At 41.3% G+C, this 14,649-nt stretch overlaps 1 protein-coding gene across 3 annotated transcripts in view; it reads right to left on the reverse strand.

Annotated features, from left to right (window-relative positions):
• Window positions 1–317: 317 nt before the first annotated feature.
• TLE2 (TLE family member 2, transcriptional corepressor) overlaps window positions 318–14,649 on the reverse strand; it is a 238,579-nt gene continuing 224,247 nt past the window's right edge. For all 3 annotated transcript variants that reach the window (XM_077270842.1, XM_077270820.1, XM_077270831.1), the window contains exons 6-21: window positions 10,654–10,716; window positions 10,485–10,559; window positions 10,061–10,250; window positions 9,055–9,071; window positions 8,173–8,277; window positions 7,951–7,995; window positions 7,715–7,870; window positions 7,454–7,592; window positions 7,197–7,366; window positions 6,956–7,026; window positions 5,915–6,164; window positions 5,404–5,651; window positions 5,121–5,268; window positions 4,805–4,955; window positions 1,275–1,351; window positions 318–597 (exon numbers count right to left, since the gene is read on the reverse strand). In XM_077270842.1, coding sequence (XP_077126957.1) covers window positions 490–597; window positions 1,275–1,351; window positions 4,805–4,955; window positions 5,121–5,268; window positions 5,404–5,651; window positions 5,915–6,164; window positions 6,956–7,026; window positions 7,197–7,366; window positions 7,454–7,592; window positions 7,715–7,870; window positions 7,951–7,995; window positions 8,173–8,277; window positions 9,055–9,071; window positions 10,061–10,250; window positions 10,485–10,559; window positions 10,654–10,716 — 2,013 coding nt within the window. In that variant the 3' untranslated portion in view covers window positions 318–489. The remainder of the gene's footprint in view (window positions 598–1,274; window positions 1,352–4,804; window positions 4,956–5,120; window positions 5,269–5,403; window positions 5,652–5,914; window positions 6,165–6,955; window positions 7,027–7,196; window positions 7,367–7,453; window positions 7,593–7,714; window positions 7,871–7,950; window positions 7,996–8,172; window positions 8,278–9,054; window positions 9,072–10,060; window positions 10,251–10,484; window positions 10,560–10,653; window positions 10,717–14,649) is intronic.

Below are 14,649 nucleotides of genomic sequence, written 5' to 3' on the forward strand. Positions count from 1 at the left end.
TGATGGGTATTGACTGGCTGCTGTAGGGACAAAAGCTCTGCTTCTTGCTGCCCACTGGAGCGTCAAGCACTAAAAGGATAGCAATACATTTACATAAATATACAGTTTCCCTATACAATATAGTTGTCCAGGTCATGCATCTATAGAAATGTTTGTCCTAGGAACACTGAATTATGGATGAATTAGGTTTAAAGGCGTCTTACGAGGCAACATTGCAAATTTACCAGCTTTGGGGCATTTCACAACATCTGTACTTGTGGAAACATATTTAGGATGCTTGGATGACATTTTCTTACAAATTGAGAAGACACTTGAACAATATTTTCTCCAGTTTTATTATTAAATACAAGCTGGCCAATACTGATAAAATATACACCTAAAAACAGAACTAACCCAAAGGACAGATGATCACCCTTTGTGGGTCCGTGCAGTAGAAGGGGAACCCAAGGGAGAAAAAAAAAATAAAAAAAAAATAAAAAAAAGAGGCCATCAGTAGATAACCTCATAGACTGTGGCTTTCTTGTCACCAGAACCTGTGACAATGAACTGGTCATCAGTGGAAACATCACAGCTCAGGACAGATGAAGACTCTTTTGACTGCAAATAAATTAAAATTATAATTATAAGAGAAGAAGCATGACATATCCACACAGGCAAAGCTAAATGTTTAGTGTACATATAGAATCAGATGTTTAATCCTATTCTTCGGTGTACCAACATGGGCACAGATGGCGACAAATAATCCTATAATTTTACTCCCATTACTAGACAATTTAGATGTAAGGGTGGAAAATGAAATGCTCTTAAGACTAATGGTGAACTGTGGGCCTAGTTTCTCCAATATAACCTGGGAAGATTTGTGCCACTGCTCGCGTTCTTTAAAGGAAATGTGGTATCAAACAGCTGACCATGTATGATCTGGATGCACCACATCTGCTGTTCGAGGATCTTACACTAGCTCTGAGAATAAAAGTTCCAAGTACCTTCTCCCAAGATGTTAGACATGTATCCCAATAGGGCATAGAGACAGATGTAGGGATTGTCCAGTTTGGACAAATTCTAAGTTTTATAAAACACTGTATAAATGCTATATCAAACCTAGGCATTCCTTTCCTGGGTGCTATAGTAGGTTTTTTGGTATAACAGTCAAAATGACCAACAAGCCTTGATAAGGGACTTGGAATTGGAATTTTTTATTCTATTTGTCTACAGAGCTGAAACAGTTGTTACAATCTATTGAAAGCAGAAGACATTAACTTTTACAGGTTACTCACCTGGAAAATGCTGGCTCCATACGGTGTTCGCCAGGCATTTAGTAAGTTGTCCTTGCCAGTACTTACAAACCATTTACCTGAAGAGACATAAGCGCCAATGGTAAGTCCTCTCCATGAACTACAGTACTTGAGCTACATTCTTATTTTTCATAGCGGCCAGCTCTCCTTGGTTAGGGGATTTTGACACCAAGCTAAAACTTGGTCATCGTCTGCTTTGTGGTTCGGATTCTTTTATGAAGTACAGCAACCGTTCTATTCCCAACCATGATGTGTGCTGGAACCAAGGAGACGGTCAGAAGTTTTCTGCCTGGCTAGACAGGCCGTTAGAGCTTTACAACAATGTTCTTTCACCACAGCACACAAGTTGGCAGTATAAAAGACTTCTAATTGGGAGCAGTGGCCAAACTGCAGTAGAGAGAAAACCTGCCATTATATGCTGGCCTGTACACAGAAGTCCTCATGGCTTACTCCCCAAAAGGAGCAGATTTGCATGAATATTTGTAGATGAACACAATGGCCTTTTAAAACAATCCAATTCACATATAAAAACATATTAGTACACCCCCACTGAAAACTAGTCCATCTAGCATTTGAATTTCCTCGACGATTTTTGAGGATAGCATCAAGTCTTCTAGTCAATGAATAAGTTGGAGACTTATTGCAACATCTTTTTCCCCTTCAAGAATGACCTTTTTTTAGAGCCTGGATGGAGGGTGATGTTCAAACTTGTCTCTTCAGAATTCCCCATATAACATAAATGTGTTTATAGTATATATTAGATTATGAATCTAGAATTTTACTACAAGACAGTTCTATCATTCGGGCAAGTGACTGGTGAACATCTAAAGCCTCCCATACAGTACATAACTGTCAACCATATCTGTGTGACCAGCAAACCTTTTACCCCGACCTCTGCATAAAGATGCATACTCAGCTGAAGGCGGGTTTTCGTGGAAAGGAGCTAAAATGGCAGCAATACTTACCAACAATAGGTCACAACACAAATGTACAACAGGATGCAGTATAGGGACTTGCAAGACAATGAGGACCCTTGACGTGGGTAGCAAGCTTGTGTATTCGGTCCATAATATCAACCAATACCTCAAGCATTATATACATCTTTTTGTTGCACATTTTTCCATTGTGCAGGCTGGGCAATTTGGGGTCTCTGTCCTGTGGAGTGTACCTATGGTACCAGAAGGCCAACCTGATGTAATAGTAAGGGCGCTGGTAATCGGCTGTTCTATGGACAGAGGTACAAGTCACGTAATGGTGTGAATGGCACCCTATGCAAGCCTGTGTGTATTTGTAATACTATACAACTACCTGTGCTGGATTTTTCAATATTTCATTTTTGAAAATCAAAGATGCAATTTCACCTTTCCCACACCCCCTGCCCCAGCAGCAAGCATGGCAGAGGAGTTGGTTTTCTCCTGTAAGATAACTGCTCTTTCACCCAAATCCCACTGCCACCCTCCCTTCCTTTGAGGTGCATTCTGTGCGCATCTGCTCCCCCACCAACTGGCTGTCATTTACTGCCCCCCCCAGGGCCAGCCACCACCTTCTTCGACCACTTTACTACCTGGCTACTTCATTTCCTCTCCACTAACATCCTCACTATCATGGGTGACTTCAACATTCCCACTGACACTTCCATCTCAGCTGTCACTAAACTTCTCACTTCTTCCTTCGCCCTCGCTCAATAGTCTTCTGCAGCTACTCACAAAGATGGCCACACACTGGACCTCATCGTCACCCGCCTCTGCTCCCTATCTAACCTCTCTAACTCGCCTCTCCCTCTTTCTGACCACAACCTGCTTATTCTCTTCCCTCTCCACTCCCGGTCCACAATCCCCACCGCACAAACTTGAACACCCTGCATAAATCTTAAACACCTCGATTCACACTCACTCTCTGAATCCCTTCTCCCGCTTACAGACATAAGTTCCCTACACAATGCGGATGCCGCTTTATAGAACACCATAATAGCTGCAGCTCTCGAATTGGTCACCTCTCTCACACATACTAAAGCTCGCAAAATCAGACAACCCTGGCACACCAGCCTGACCAAAAAGCTGAGCAGAGATGGAAAAGATTACACTCCAACAAGGACTTTATCGCATTCAAACAGTCCCCCATTACTTTCAAGGCCACACTCACTGCAGCAAAACAAATCTACTTCTCATCTCTCATATCCTCCCTGTCTCACAACCCTAAAACAGTTATTCAACACTTTCAATTCTCTCCTCCGTCCCCCAGCACCCCCTCCCTCTCCACTCATCTCAGCTGAAGACTGCCTCATTCTTCAAGCATAAGATTGATATCAGAGTAACCTTTGGCCTACAACCCCCAGAGTCCCTCCTCCTAACTGCTCAGCCCTCCTCCTCCAAAACCAACTTCACCACAGAAGATCAACTTTCCGCCCTACTCTCAAGATCACATCTCACCACCTGTGCACTTGATCTGATCCCATCTCTTGGTTACGCCTTATGCTGCGACGGCTCTTTTGTAATTTCTAATCACGACATATATACTGTACTGTTTGTTTGTCACTACGCGATATAAGACAGGCACTAGGATTTCAATCTTCGGTTGTTTTTATTTTGATTTTCTGTTTTATTTATAAATTTTTTTCTGTTTTGTAAAACTTTTTTTTGCACTAGATAACATTGAACTGTTCTGAGGAAGGTCCACTTAGGACCGAAAACGTTCAACAAGACAACCGGTTCTATGTCTGGACGCGAAATAAATTGAATTTTTCTTCTCTTTATAAATGATTGAGTGCCAAGTTATTTTGGATATTTGCTAGTAAGGGTGGGATACCCTACTTGAGCACCAACACCTATACTTTCACAGAGTGCCATGTTTATTTATTCTGATCCCATCACACATCATCCTAAACCTCACCACATTCTTCATCCCAACCCTAACTCTTCTCTTCAACCCATCACTAACAACTGGTGTTTTCCCCTCATGCTTCAAACATGCCTCAATCACTCGTAGCCTCAAAAAGTCCTCTCTTGACTCATCCTCTGTATCTAGCTATCACCCCATATCACTTCTCCCCTATGCGTCAATAGTACTACTGGAACATGTTCATTTGGAACTGTCCTCCTACCTCTCTTTCTGCTCCTTCTTCGAACGCTTACAATCTGCCAAAGCCAAGCGACAATGCTCTGTCCTCCTGCTCCTGGCCCTGTCTGCCTGGCCCTGTCTGCCTTTGACAAAGTGGACCACTCCCCTACAGGCCCTCTCATATGGGAATAAATGGTGCTATAATAATGCATGATAATTGTATCCATCTCCAGAACTTGCAAGAGTGCTGGATTTCTCCTGTTTTTACTTACTAGACAACCACCTCCTGATGTTTGTAAGTGGTTGTTTCACTAACATTTTGCAATTGTGCTGTCCCCACCTTTATCATGGGGGCCTGTTGTGTCTTGTGCATCTGTGTTGGTAAGTATAGCTGCCTTTTTTTCTGTGAAGTTTTTTTTTTTTTTTTAATTTACATCCTTTTTTCAAGTACTTACCACAGGAAGCAAACTGCAGAGACAGGACACAACTTTCATGAAGATGAAGCTGGTACTTATCAGGTTTAGAAACATGTAACACTTCAACATTGCTGCTCTCCATGCCCACAGCCAGCCACTCGCCTGTAGGGCAGTAACCCAAGGAAAAGATCTGTATGTTAAGAAAAAAAAAGTGTTGACATATCAAAATTGCAGTTCACAAGAGTATGAAACTATGAAACTAAGAATCCGGCTCCACTTTAAACACACAGCGTTGACATAAAGCTCTTCACCACAAGGCTTCTGATGATCCTTTCACATTAACTCCATCCAGTACCTGAGAGTTGAAGTCATGCTGCTGGAGCTGTCTGCCTTCTCTCAGGTCCCAACAACGAACTGTATTGTCCAGGCCACCAGTCCATAGTTTGGTACCATCATGAGAAATATCTATACAGCTGGCACCATCTGTGTGTCCTTGAAATTGCCTAATGTAAAGCCAAGATCAGACAAATGTAATATTTTATGGACTAGTCACAGCCTTAAGTAGCTAGACCTGCTTAGATATATGTATAATGCAGAAATTAATCAAGGAGCCATGATTCTGGATTTGTGTGACATACCTGACAAGTGTCTGGTTCTGCAAGTCCCATACTACAATATTGCCATCAGAGCAGCAGGAGAAACAGACTTTGGCATCTGGGCTAATGGCAAGGGCATAGCAAGCAGGAGCAGAAGAGGTGAGCTCTGCTTTTATCCTCGGAGTGGGTGATGCCAAGTCCCATATAGACAAAGTGCTGGCCTCACCCCCAACAATAAGGCTGCGACCGTCTGGAAGGAGTTTACAGGAGCGGATATAGTTATCACGATTCTGTACAGGAGTAAAGCAAAATTCTACATGTTAGGTAACAAACTGACTCCACAATGCCAGTCTGCAGCAATTTGTTATTTAATAAATGAGGATAGAACATGTAAAACCTCATCCCCCCCAAAAAAGAAAAAAAAATGCAAAAGGGAAAGCTAGCCGTCCCATCTATTCTGGCAAGTAGGTTGAAGTCTAAGGTACACTGAACATTTTAGAAACTTGCACAACATACTGGACAAAAGAACCAGAATGATTCAGGAGAGCCTTACCAAGCAATCAAGTTGTGCCACAGGAGTCTTCGTGCCTGGTTGCCCAACATCCCACACTTTGACACAACCTTTGCCTCCAGTGTAGACATGACGTGTGGAGTTGCTTATAGTCACAGCACAGACCACTTCACCGTGGCTTAATGTATGCAATTGGCGAGCGTGACGGGGGATTCCAGAACCTATTAGAGCATCTGGAGGAAAGGGAACAGGCTGCATCTGCCCATCTGCGCTGACATGAAAGGAATAGGCTCTGCAAGAAGGAACAAGAGAGTGGAAAAGCAGAAAATGATGCATGTCTGCTAAAAAAAAAATTACCGTATTCTTTAGATAAGATATTATGCTGTAAGGTTGTTAAACGTGCTAATCAAACTGATAGTGTGGTCAGCAAAAAATAGAATGAGCTTTGCAAAAAGTCCCTTTAAATCATGCACAATGTGGCAAAACTAAAGCCCAACTCATGGTAGTGAGGCCAAGGTCTGCTATAAGTCACCTTTAAGCATCTGTGGTTGTGGGTCACTTAGTTCAGCATTAAAAGTAAATTGTGGTTTCTTAAAAGCATTATTGATCTAGAATATGTGGTGCCGATAGCTTATGTCTCTGTCCTCACACACCAGAGCTGTTAGATATGGCACAACACAAGGTAATGCTAGAGAGAAGTGTGAACGCATTGTACAATTTCATCTGTATAGTCATCCGTCGTCTAGACCTAGTCATTAGCCTGCCCACACAATGGAGAAATGTGTATTCAACACACTTAATCCAGAATAGCATGTAGCTAAGCTGATGTGAGTATAGTACAATGGTACAAACATTCTGGATGGAATGCCGTGTCCTTATTTATCATGAATTATTATCCAATAACTCCAAAGTCCTCAATGAACAAACTGACTAAACCGTATCCATAAAAAATCAATCATACAAGCTATTTTCATTTAATCACCTGCTTGCAAGATGGTTAACTATTTTTCCCAATCAAATACAAATAACAGAAAATAAGGAATAAATGGTGGGGGAAAAAAAAAAAAAAAAAAAAAAACTCACGGCTTTCCAGATGTAGCTCCTGGAATAGCAGCCCCCAAACTCCGCATGTGTGCATGAGGGTCATAACCAACCTAAAAGGGGTAATATAATATATTAGTGAGTAATACTACATCTAACAATTATTCTATGTCCCAAAGTGAGGGGAAAAAAAGCTACCTCACCATGCAATGTAAAACCAGTATACAAACAAATGTGAAGGACTGAAATCAAATGTACAAATGAAAATAATGCCGCCACTTACTAAAGAGGATCTTCCATAAGTTCCCGCAGCAGCGGCCCCATTGATCTGTGGAGACATGATGTGAAGACTAGCATAGGCTCCGGCTCCCTCAGCATTCACAGAAGGATGAGCGATACTAAACGCAGCTGGATAGCCAGCCTGTGTTCCCAAGGGGGCCCGAAGTCCCAAGGCTGTGAAAGAATTTTAGATACAGATTACATTGGATACAAGGCAAGATGAGAATGGCTTTGATCTTTTCCACCAAAACCTATACTCACCTAGAGGGTCAATAGCAGGTTTACTGGAGAGAGGTCGGAACTGAGATGCACTAGCCCCACTAGGTCCAGGCGTGCTCATATCACTCTGAGAGTTCGGAGTGCTAGACTTCAGGCCTGGGGTCCCAGCCTTTTCTACTTGCTATAAAAGAAACCAATCTTATCTACAGAAATTGGACCAGTTACAACAATGTAGGTTTTTGCCGTCCTGCAAAACACTAAATGTGCTACCGCCTCATACAAGCGAGGTCAGAATTTAAGTACCGTGGGAAGATCCTTGCTCCTGGACGGGGATACACTGCTGGATGAAGTCATAGAGTTTGGACTTGCTGGAGGTGGTTCCTTTCTTTGGAGGTTGGATTTCTCTACCCCATTTTCTCGTGAGGAGTAGGAGTGAACACTATGAGGTGAAGCAGGATCCTGGGAGGACAAATCACACATTGTAGTTTCTACCATTTGCCTTCATGCTGAAGCATAGCTTACAAAAAAAATGAACTTACTTCATCCACCACAAGATTGTCTTCACTGCGGTCAGCATCACTACCCTGCAAGAAGTACAGCAGAGATGAAGGTCTGATAAAAGACTTGAAAAGCTACTGTGTGGGGCTTTGGGAACACGCTAGTTTGACTTTGGCTCATGTCATGACTTTATCCGCTTATCAGCGCCAGCATTCGGATCCTATGTTGCGTAAAGATCATAGTAACATACAACCAAGACTTACATAATCCGTTCCAAAGTCTTTTTCCTCAGTTTTGCGTTTTTTGCTGCTGTTCAGGTAATCTGATAAGGACCGCACACGCTCCCCATTTGGAAGAGTAACACAGCTCTGTTAAGGAATAAATGGATTCAACATGATTAGAAAAGGCGGGAAAGCAAGCATAAGAACAAGTCCTGGGTCTTCACCCAGAACATTTACTACTCTAAGCAGCCAGATCACATTTACTCGTGGCAATGCAGCCATTTTCTGAAAGAGCATCTATCATATTAGAAGATACTACTGGGAGTCTGAAGGGAAATTTTTTTTAATGAACGAGTTTTATTCACATTTTTCACATATAGAACTCATCCCTATAATATATGGGGCTGCTCACTTGTCGATGTATTTTTTTTTTTTTTGGATAGAGTAGTCAGGAAGAAGAAGAAAAAAAAAATCACTTATGTGTGAATAAGCAACTCTTTCTCTGAATGCCAAAATGGCCGCCCAATTCATGACATTCTATAAGATCTGAAATGCAAATCAAGAAACGACCCTCAACATGGTGCAATTGCATATTTTATCATTTGTAAACAATTGCTCTAAAGATAGAAAAACCAGCATTTCGGTGACAAATGCACGTGACCATGACCAGAGTAGACTGGCTGAGAGAAACTGGGACACAATCCCCAAGTATGGCATCTGGAGATGAAGCACATAAATGGCTGCTGATCTGTGTTTTTGGTTATTCAGATTTAGCAGCGATTCCACCAAGACCCAATGTCTTACACAGTTACAGCTTAATCAGAAGCCTACAATGCAGGAGCTGGAATTTAGATCTAAGGAAGACAATATTCTCCACATCCCCCCCATGCACAAAAAGCCCACACAGTACAGCGTTATACTTACAGGCCCTGGGTCTCTGTCTGTCTCCATGGAAACGCATGAGAAGAGAAAAGGGAAAGATGGGGTTAATTTTTGTCAAGATTATTAATTTATCATCTTTCTTTCCCACTGAGAAATCTCACTTACAGATCTAGATCTCCCAATTTCTCCTGCAGACAACCCCCCAGCCCTGCAAATGTTCCCCTCAGTAAAATGAAGTAGCAGACGTCATCTCACACTCAAAAGGGAAAAACAAAATGTAGATTTCCCTGTGCACCTCAAGTTTCTCTTACATTTGGTTTTCCTTGCAAAATCATTTTTTGCAATGCACATTAATATTTCACAGTCTGACTTGCAGCTCCATGGCGCTCAAACCTCAGGTTATGTTCTACTGTATACAGGCAGTGCACTGGAGGTCTTAAAGGGGCTGCCGATTGCCCAGCTGTAGTGCCATTTTGCATACAACTGGGTAAGGGCCATGTGTTCCATGAAGAAAAACAGACAACCTCAAAGTCAAGGTCAATCAAATGTGCCAAAAAAACAAAACAGTCACCTCAGAGGATATCCTTAAAAGGGGTTTTCCAAAAATAAACATTATACTTACCTGCTGAATCCTCTTCACTCCAATCTGGCAACGATCACGTGCCACACATCATTCCCATCAATGATTCAGCTAATCACTAACCTCAGTAATGAGATTTGTATGGCATGTGATCACTGAAATCCCGATCGGCTGCAGTCCCCATGTGAATGACGCACGACATGTCATCACTGCAGGACCACCACAGCACCAGCGGATGTCAAAGATAAATAATGGGTATTTATTTTATAACAAGCCCTACTCATTTTATAAAGTTTTGTAAAATCCTGGAAAACCCCCTTGAAAAATCAAGACTGAAGAATCAACAAAAGTTACTAAACTAACTGGTATTTTTAGTACAGAAATACAGAAAGTGCGATTGCATATGAAAAATGAAGTCACTGTGCACATGTGAGTATAAAAGGTATTCTGTGAGAAATCTAGAATTACCTCTGTGCTCGGCTTCAGTCAGTACCTCTTTTGCAGCCAGCTGAGACTGTAGGCCAAGGACACCAGAAAGGGCCAGCAGACTGGAGGCACTGGTGGCAGCAGCCAGGTTGTGAGGCTGCAAACTAGATGGGTGAGGGGTTAGTGGAATAGGGGGTGCATGGTGTGAAAGGTGCTGGGCTTGTAGCTGGTGCTGTTAGCCAAAATCAGTGGTTGTGAAGAGAACGTGTCAAGAAAAGAAATAAATGGAGAAAAACAGATAAAGTTTAGGTATGAAATTCAAAGTAAACATTAAAATGTAAGTCATATTAATCTAAAATCCTCAAGTGGCCGCAATGTGTAAACGCAGATGTAAGGCTAGAGACTTATTGTCGCGCAACCCCAACATATCTACATTCAACAAACATCAAATAAAGATAAAACATACCCCAATGGCTGCATTTAGCTCTGCCATTGTCACTTGTTTAGCTCGTTCAACTGCCTGGACAACTTGCTGCTGATGCTGAATTTTGAGTAAGAAAAAAGAAAAGAAAAGATATATATATATATATATATATATATTTTATAGATACACACAGCCAATGAACAAGACTTACCTCTTGAGACAGAAATGGCACCAACTGGGCACATATAACATTCAGACGTTTGGCAATTTCTGTCTAAAAAGAAAATACAACCTGGGTTGAACTATAATGAGAATACAAAAAAACAGAAAAAAAAAAACCCTTAAAATTACTTTAGGGTCTACCTATTTTAAAGAACCATTCACCCCTCTAGTAATAAACAGTTTTATACATACTATCGTGGCCAAAAGGTTTTGAAATGCTCACAAATTTTGTTTGTTTTATTTCACAAAGTTTGAAGTTTCAGTTTTTATATTGGAAGTTTACATTAAGTTGAAATTATTATGAAGAATGATCAGATGAATTGAAAAAAAAAATTGCAGTCGTTCCTTGACATGAAAATAAGCTTAAACAACTAGAACCCCATTTCAACAGAATTTGAGCCCATCCACAAAATCACCTGCTTACACCATTTCAGCACTTTTCTCATTAGCACAGGAGAAAGTATTAATGAGAACAAAAGGGTAGCCTGGTTGCTGTAAAAGGGGGCCAGTGCTTGAAATAATGGTCTTCTTTGATAACTACACTTACCTCCATAGAAAGACATGCAGCCATCATTGCTTTGCATCAAAAGTGCTTTACAGGCAAGGACATTGCTGATGTTAAGACTGCCCCTAAAGCAACCATTTAGGCCTCAGGGCGCAAAGGAAGTCCTTTAAGTGCCAGGACCATGTCCTAAAGAGTATTCACCTAGGTTATGGAGCTCGCTTTTGAATGGCAGTAGGCAATTCTCTGAATCTACATTTACAGTGAAGTGAAGGCTTTTAGAGGCTGGCCTGGTGTCAAGGAGTGACTTATTTGCTGCCCTTTAAGAAAAATAGAAAAGTGATGGACTGACATCCAGGAGGACGTATATGGATTTGGACTGTTTAGGACTGGGGTAAAATTATTTTCTCTGGCAAAGCCATTTCAGACTGTATGAAACATCTGGAAGGATGCTTGTCCAGGAGGAAAAAAAAATTAAAAAAAAAATGTGAGCCCTACCACGAGTAGCTGTGTAAAGAAAACATTTAAAATTTTGTGTCCATGGCCAGGAAACTCCCCGTTTCTTAATCCCATTGAGAAACTGTGGTCAATGCTCAAAAACCTCAGCAGAAAAACAAAAATTAAAATAAATAAATAATTATTGTAATAAACTACAAAGACTGACTAGTCTGTCAGGATATGTAGAAAAAGGAGACCGATGTTTCAGAGTAGACCACGTTGCCGTATGAAAGGAAGCAGTTCCAGAGTGGAATAGCAATTTTGCAGTTTCTATTTTCACGCATTTTGTGCTTGCACCGAGCTCTTTTTCAAGAACAAACTACATAGACAATTGTGCTCATTAAGTGATATACACCATGCCAGGGGGAAGGGCAAAATTCTTGAAAAATAAGGGTAAGTTCACATTAGGCATTTTTTCAGCGTTTTTTTTCTGCAGCAAAACCTGATCTCTTGGCAGGATAGAAGCTGCAGAAAAAAAAAAGGCACGTTATCCTTGCGGCAGTTTTGGCATGCTAGATTTGTGCAGGCTGAAAGGTTTTTTTTTTTTAAACACTAAAAAGTCATTCCATAGAATCAAGTTTTGGGACAAAAAAACGCAGCAAAACCTGATACCTGCGTTTTTTCAGCATTTTTTCACCATCTATTCAAGTCAATAAGTGAAAAAAACTGAAAACCCGCTAAAAGAAGTGACATGCACATGTACAGCACAAAATGCCGATGACAAAGAAACACAAGGTGTGTGCATGTGATTTATGAAATCTCATAGGCTTTGTGGATATTGTAAAACGCAGATAAAAATTTGCATAAAAAAGCAGCAAAAACGCCCAGTGTGAGAGCGAACACTGTAAATATTGAGTCTTTGTATAAACTTTGTGTATTTGTCAGTAAAAGAGTAAAAACGTATGAAATAATTATAACAATTTCAGTAACCATAGAAACAGCTCGCCTAACCACTCACCCACCTAACAAAAATATTCAACCTCTCTCTCTTCCGGTATCTTTCCCTCCTCATTTAAGCTTGCCATCATACATCCATTACTTAAAAAAAAAAATATAAAAAACACCCCTCGACCAAAACTGTGCCGCTAACTATAGACCTGTCTCTAATCTTCCCTTCATCTCAACTCCTCGAATGCCTGGTCCACTCCAGTCTTACCCGCTATCTCTCAGATAACTCTCTTCTCGACCCTCTTCAATCTGGCTTCCGCTCTTTACACTCTACTGAAACTGCCCTCACTAAAGTCTCTAATGATCTACTAACAGCTAAATCTAATGGTCACTACTCCATGCTAATTCTCCTGGATATCTCTGCAGGACTGTGGATCATCAGCTCCTCCTCACTATGTTCCGCTCCATCGGCCTCAAGGACACCGTTCTCTCCTGGTTCTCCTCCTACCTCTCTGGCCGCTCTGTTTCTTTTGCTGGTTCCTCCCCCTCTCACCTTCCCCTTACTGTTGGGGTTCCTCAAGGATCAGTCCTAGGCCCCCTCCTCTTCTCCTTGTATACTGCCCCTAGTGGACAAACAATCAGTAGATTTGGTTTCCAGTACCATCTCTATGCTGATGACATCCAACTATACACCTCTACTACTGACATCACATCTGCATTATTTTAAAACACCAGTGATTGTCTTACCTGCTGTCTCCAACATCATGTCCTCCCTCTATCTGAAACTGAACCGGTCAAAAACTGAACTCGTGTTTCCTCCCTCTACTTACCTACCTATGCCCGACATTGCTGTTTCCAAGTGTGATTCTACCATCACTCTCCAGCAACATGCCTGCTGCCTTGGGGTCATACTTTATTCCGAGCTTTCATTCACCCCCCACATCCGATCACTGGCTCGCTCTTGTCATCTGCACCTCAAAAACATTTCTAGAATTCTACCTTTTCTTACTTTCGGCTCTGCAAAAACTCTTACTGTTGCTCTCATTCACTCTCGTCTGGACTATTGTAACTCCCTACTAATCGGCCTCCCTCTTACCAAACTCTCCCCCCTCCAATCTGTCTTGAATGCTGCAGCCTGGATCATATTCTTCACCGACCGTTACGCCGATGCCTCTACCTTGTGCCAGTCATTACACTGGTTACCCATCCACTCTAGAATTCAATATAAACTATCATTCTCACAAAGCACTCCATGGCTCAGCACCACCCTACATCTCCTCCCTGGTCTCAGTATACCACCCTACCCATGCCTTAGGTTCTGCTAATGACCTGAGGTTAGCATCCTCAATCAGAACCTCCCATTCTTGTCTGCAAGAATGCTCACGTGCTGCGCCGACTCTTTGGAATGCACTACCCAGGATAATTCAATTAATCCCTAATACCCACAGCTTTATGCGTGCTCTAAAAATGCATTTCTTGAGACTGGACTACTGCATCAACACATTTAACTATCCCTGTTTCACATACAAAATTTTCACCATAACCAGGTTCCCTGTATCATGCTCTCACACGCTTTATGCATTTAATAGCCCTCTGTCTGTACAACATACTGGTTGGTAACCGGTTCATGCAGCATTATATGAACACCCGATCCTTACACTATGGCTGGTCAGAACAATAAAAGCAATTGTTACCATCCAACTCTCGTGTCTCCCCTATTTCCTCAGATTATAAGCTTGCGAGCAGGGCTCTGGTATCTGTTTATGTGATTATTGTTATTATGTATTGTCTTTTATTGTCTGTACAAGTCCCCTCTAAAATGTAAAGTGCTGCGGAATATGTTGGCACTATAGAAATAATAATAATAATAATAATAATAATAATAATAATAATAATAATAATAATAATAATAATATTAGACATCAGACTCACAGTTCTAAAATTACTGAAGAAGCAAAGCTTGTGAAAATCAAAAGTGGGTCAGTCAAAACTTTTGGCCACAATTGTACAATTGGAAATATAGAAAGACCCTTCTCCCAGAGCAGCAATACAAGATATATGACATCGACAGCTATGGTACCCCAATATGTGGCCTTT

This window comes from Ranitomeya variabilis, chromosome 1 (assembly GCF_051348905.1).
Source record: "Ranitomeya variabilis isolate aRanVar5 chromosome 1, aRanVar5.hap1, whole genome shotgun sequence".
Lineage (NCBI taxonomy): Eukaryota > Metazoa > Chordata > Amphibia > Anura > Dendrobatidae > Ranitomeya > Ranitomeya variabilis.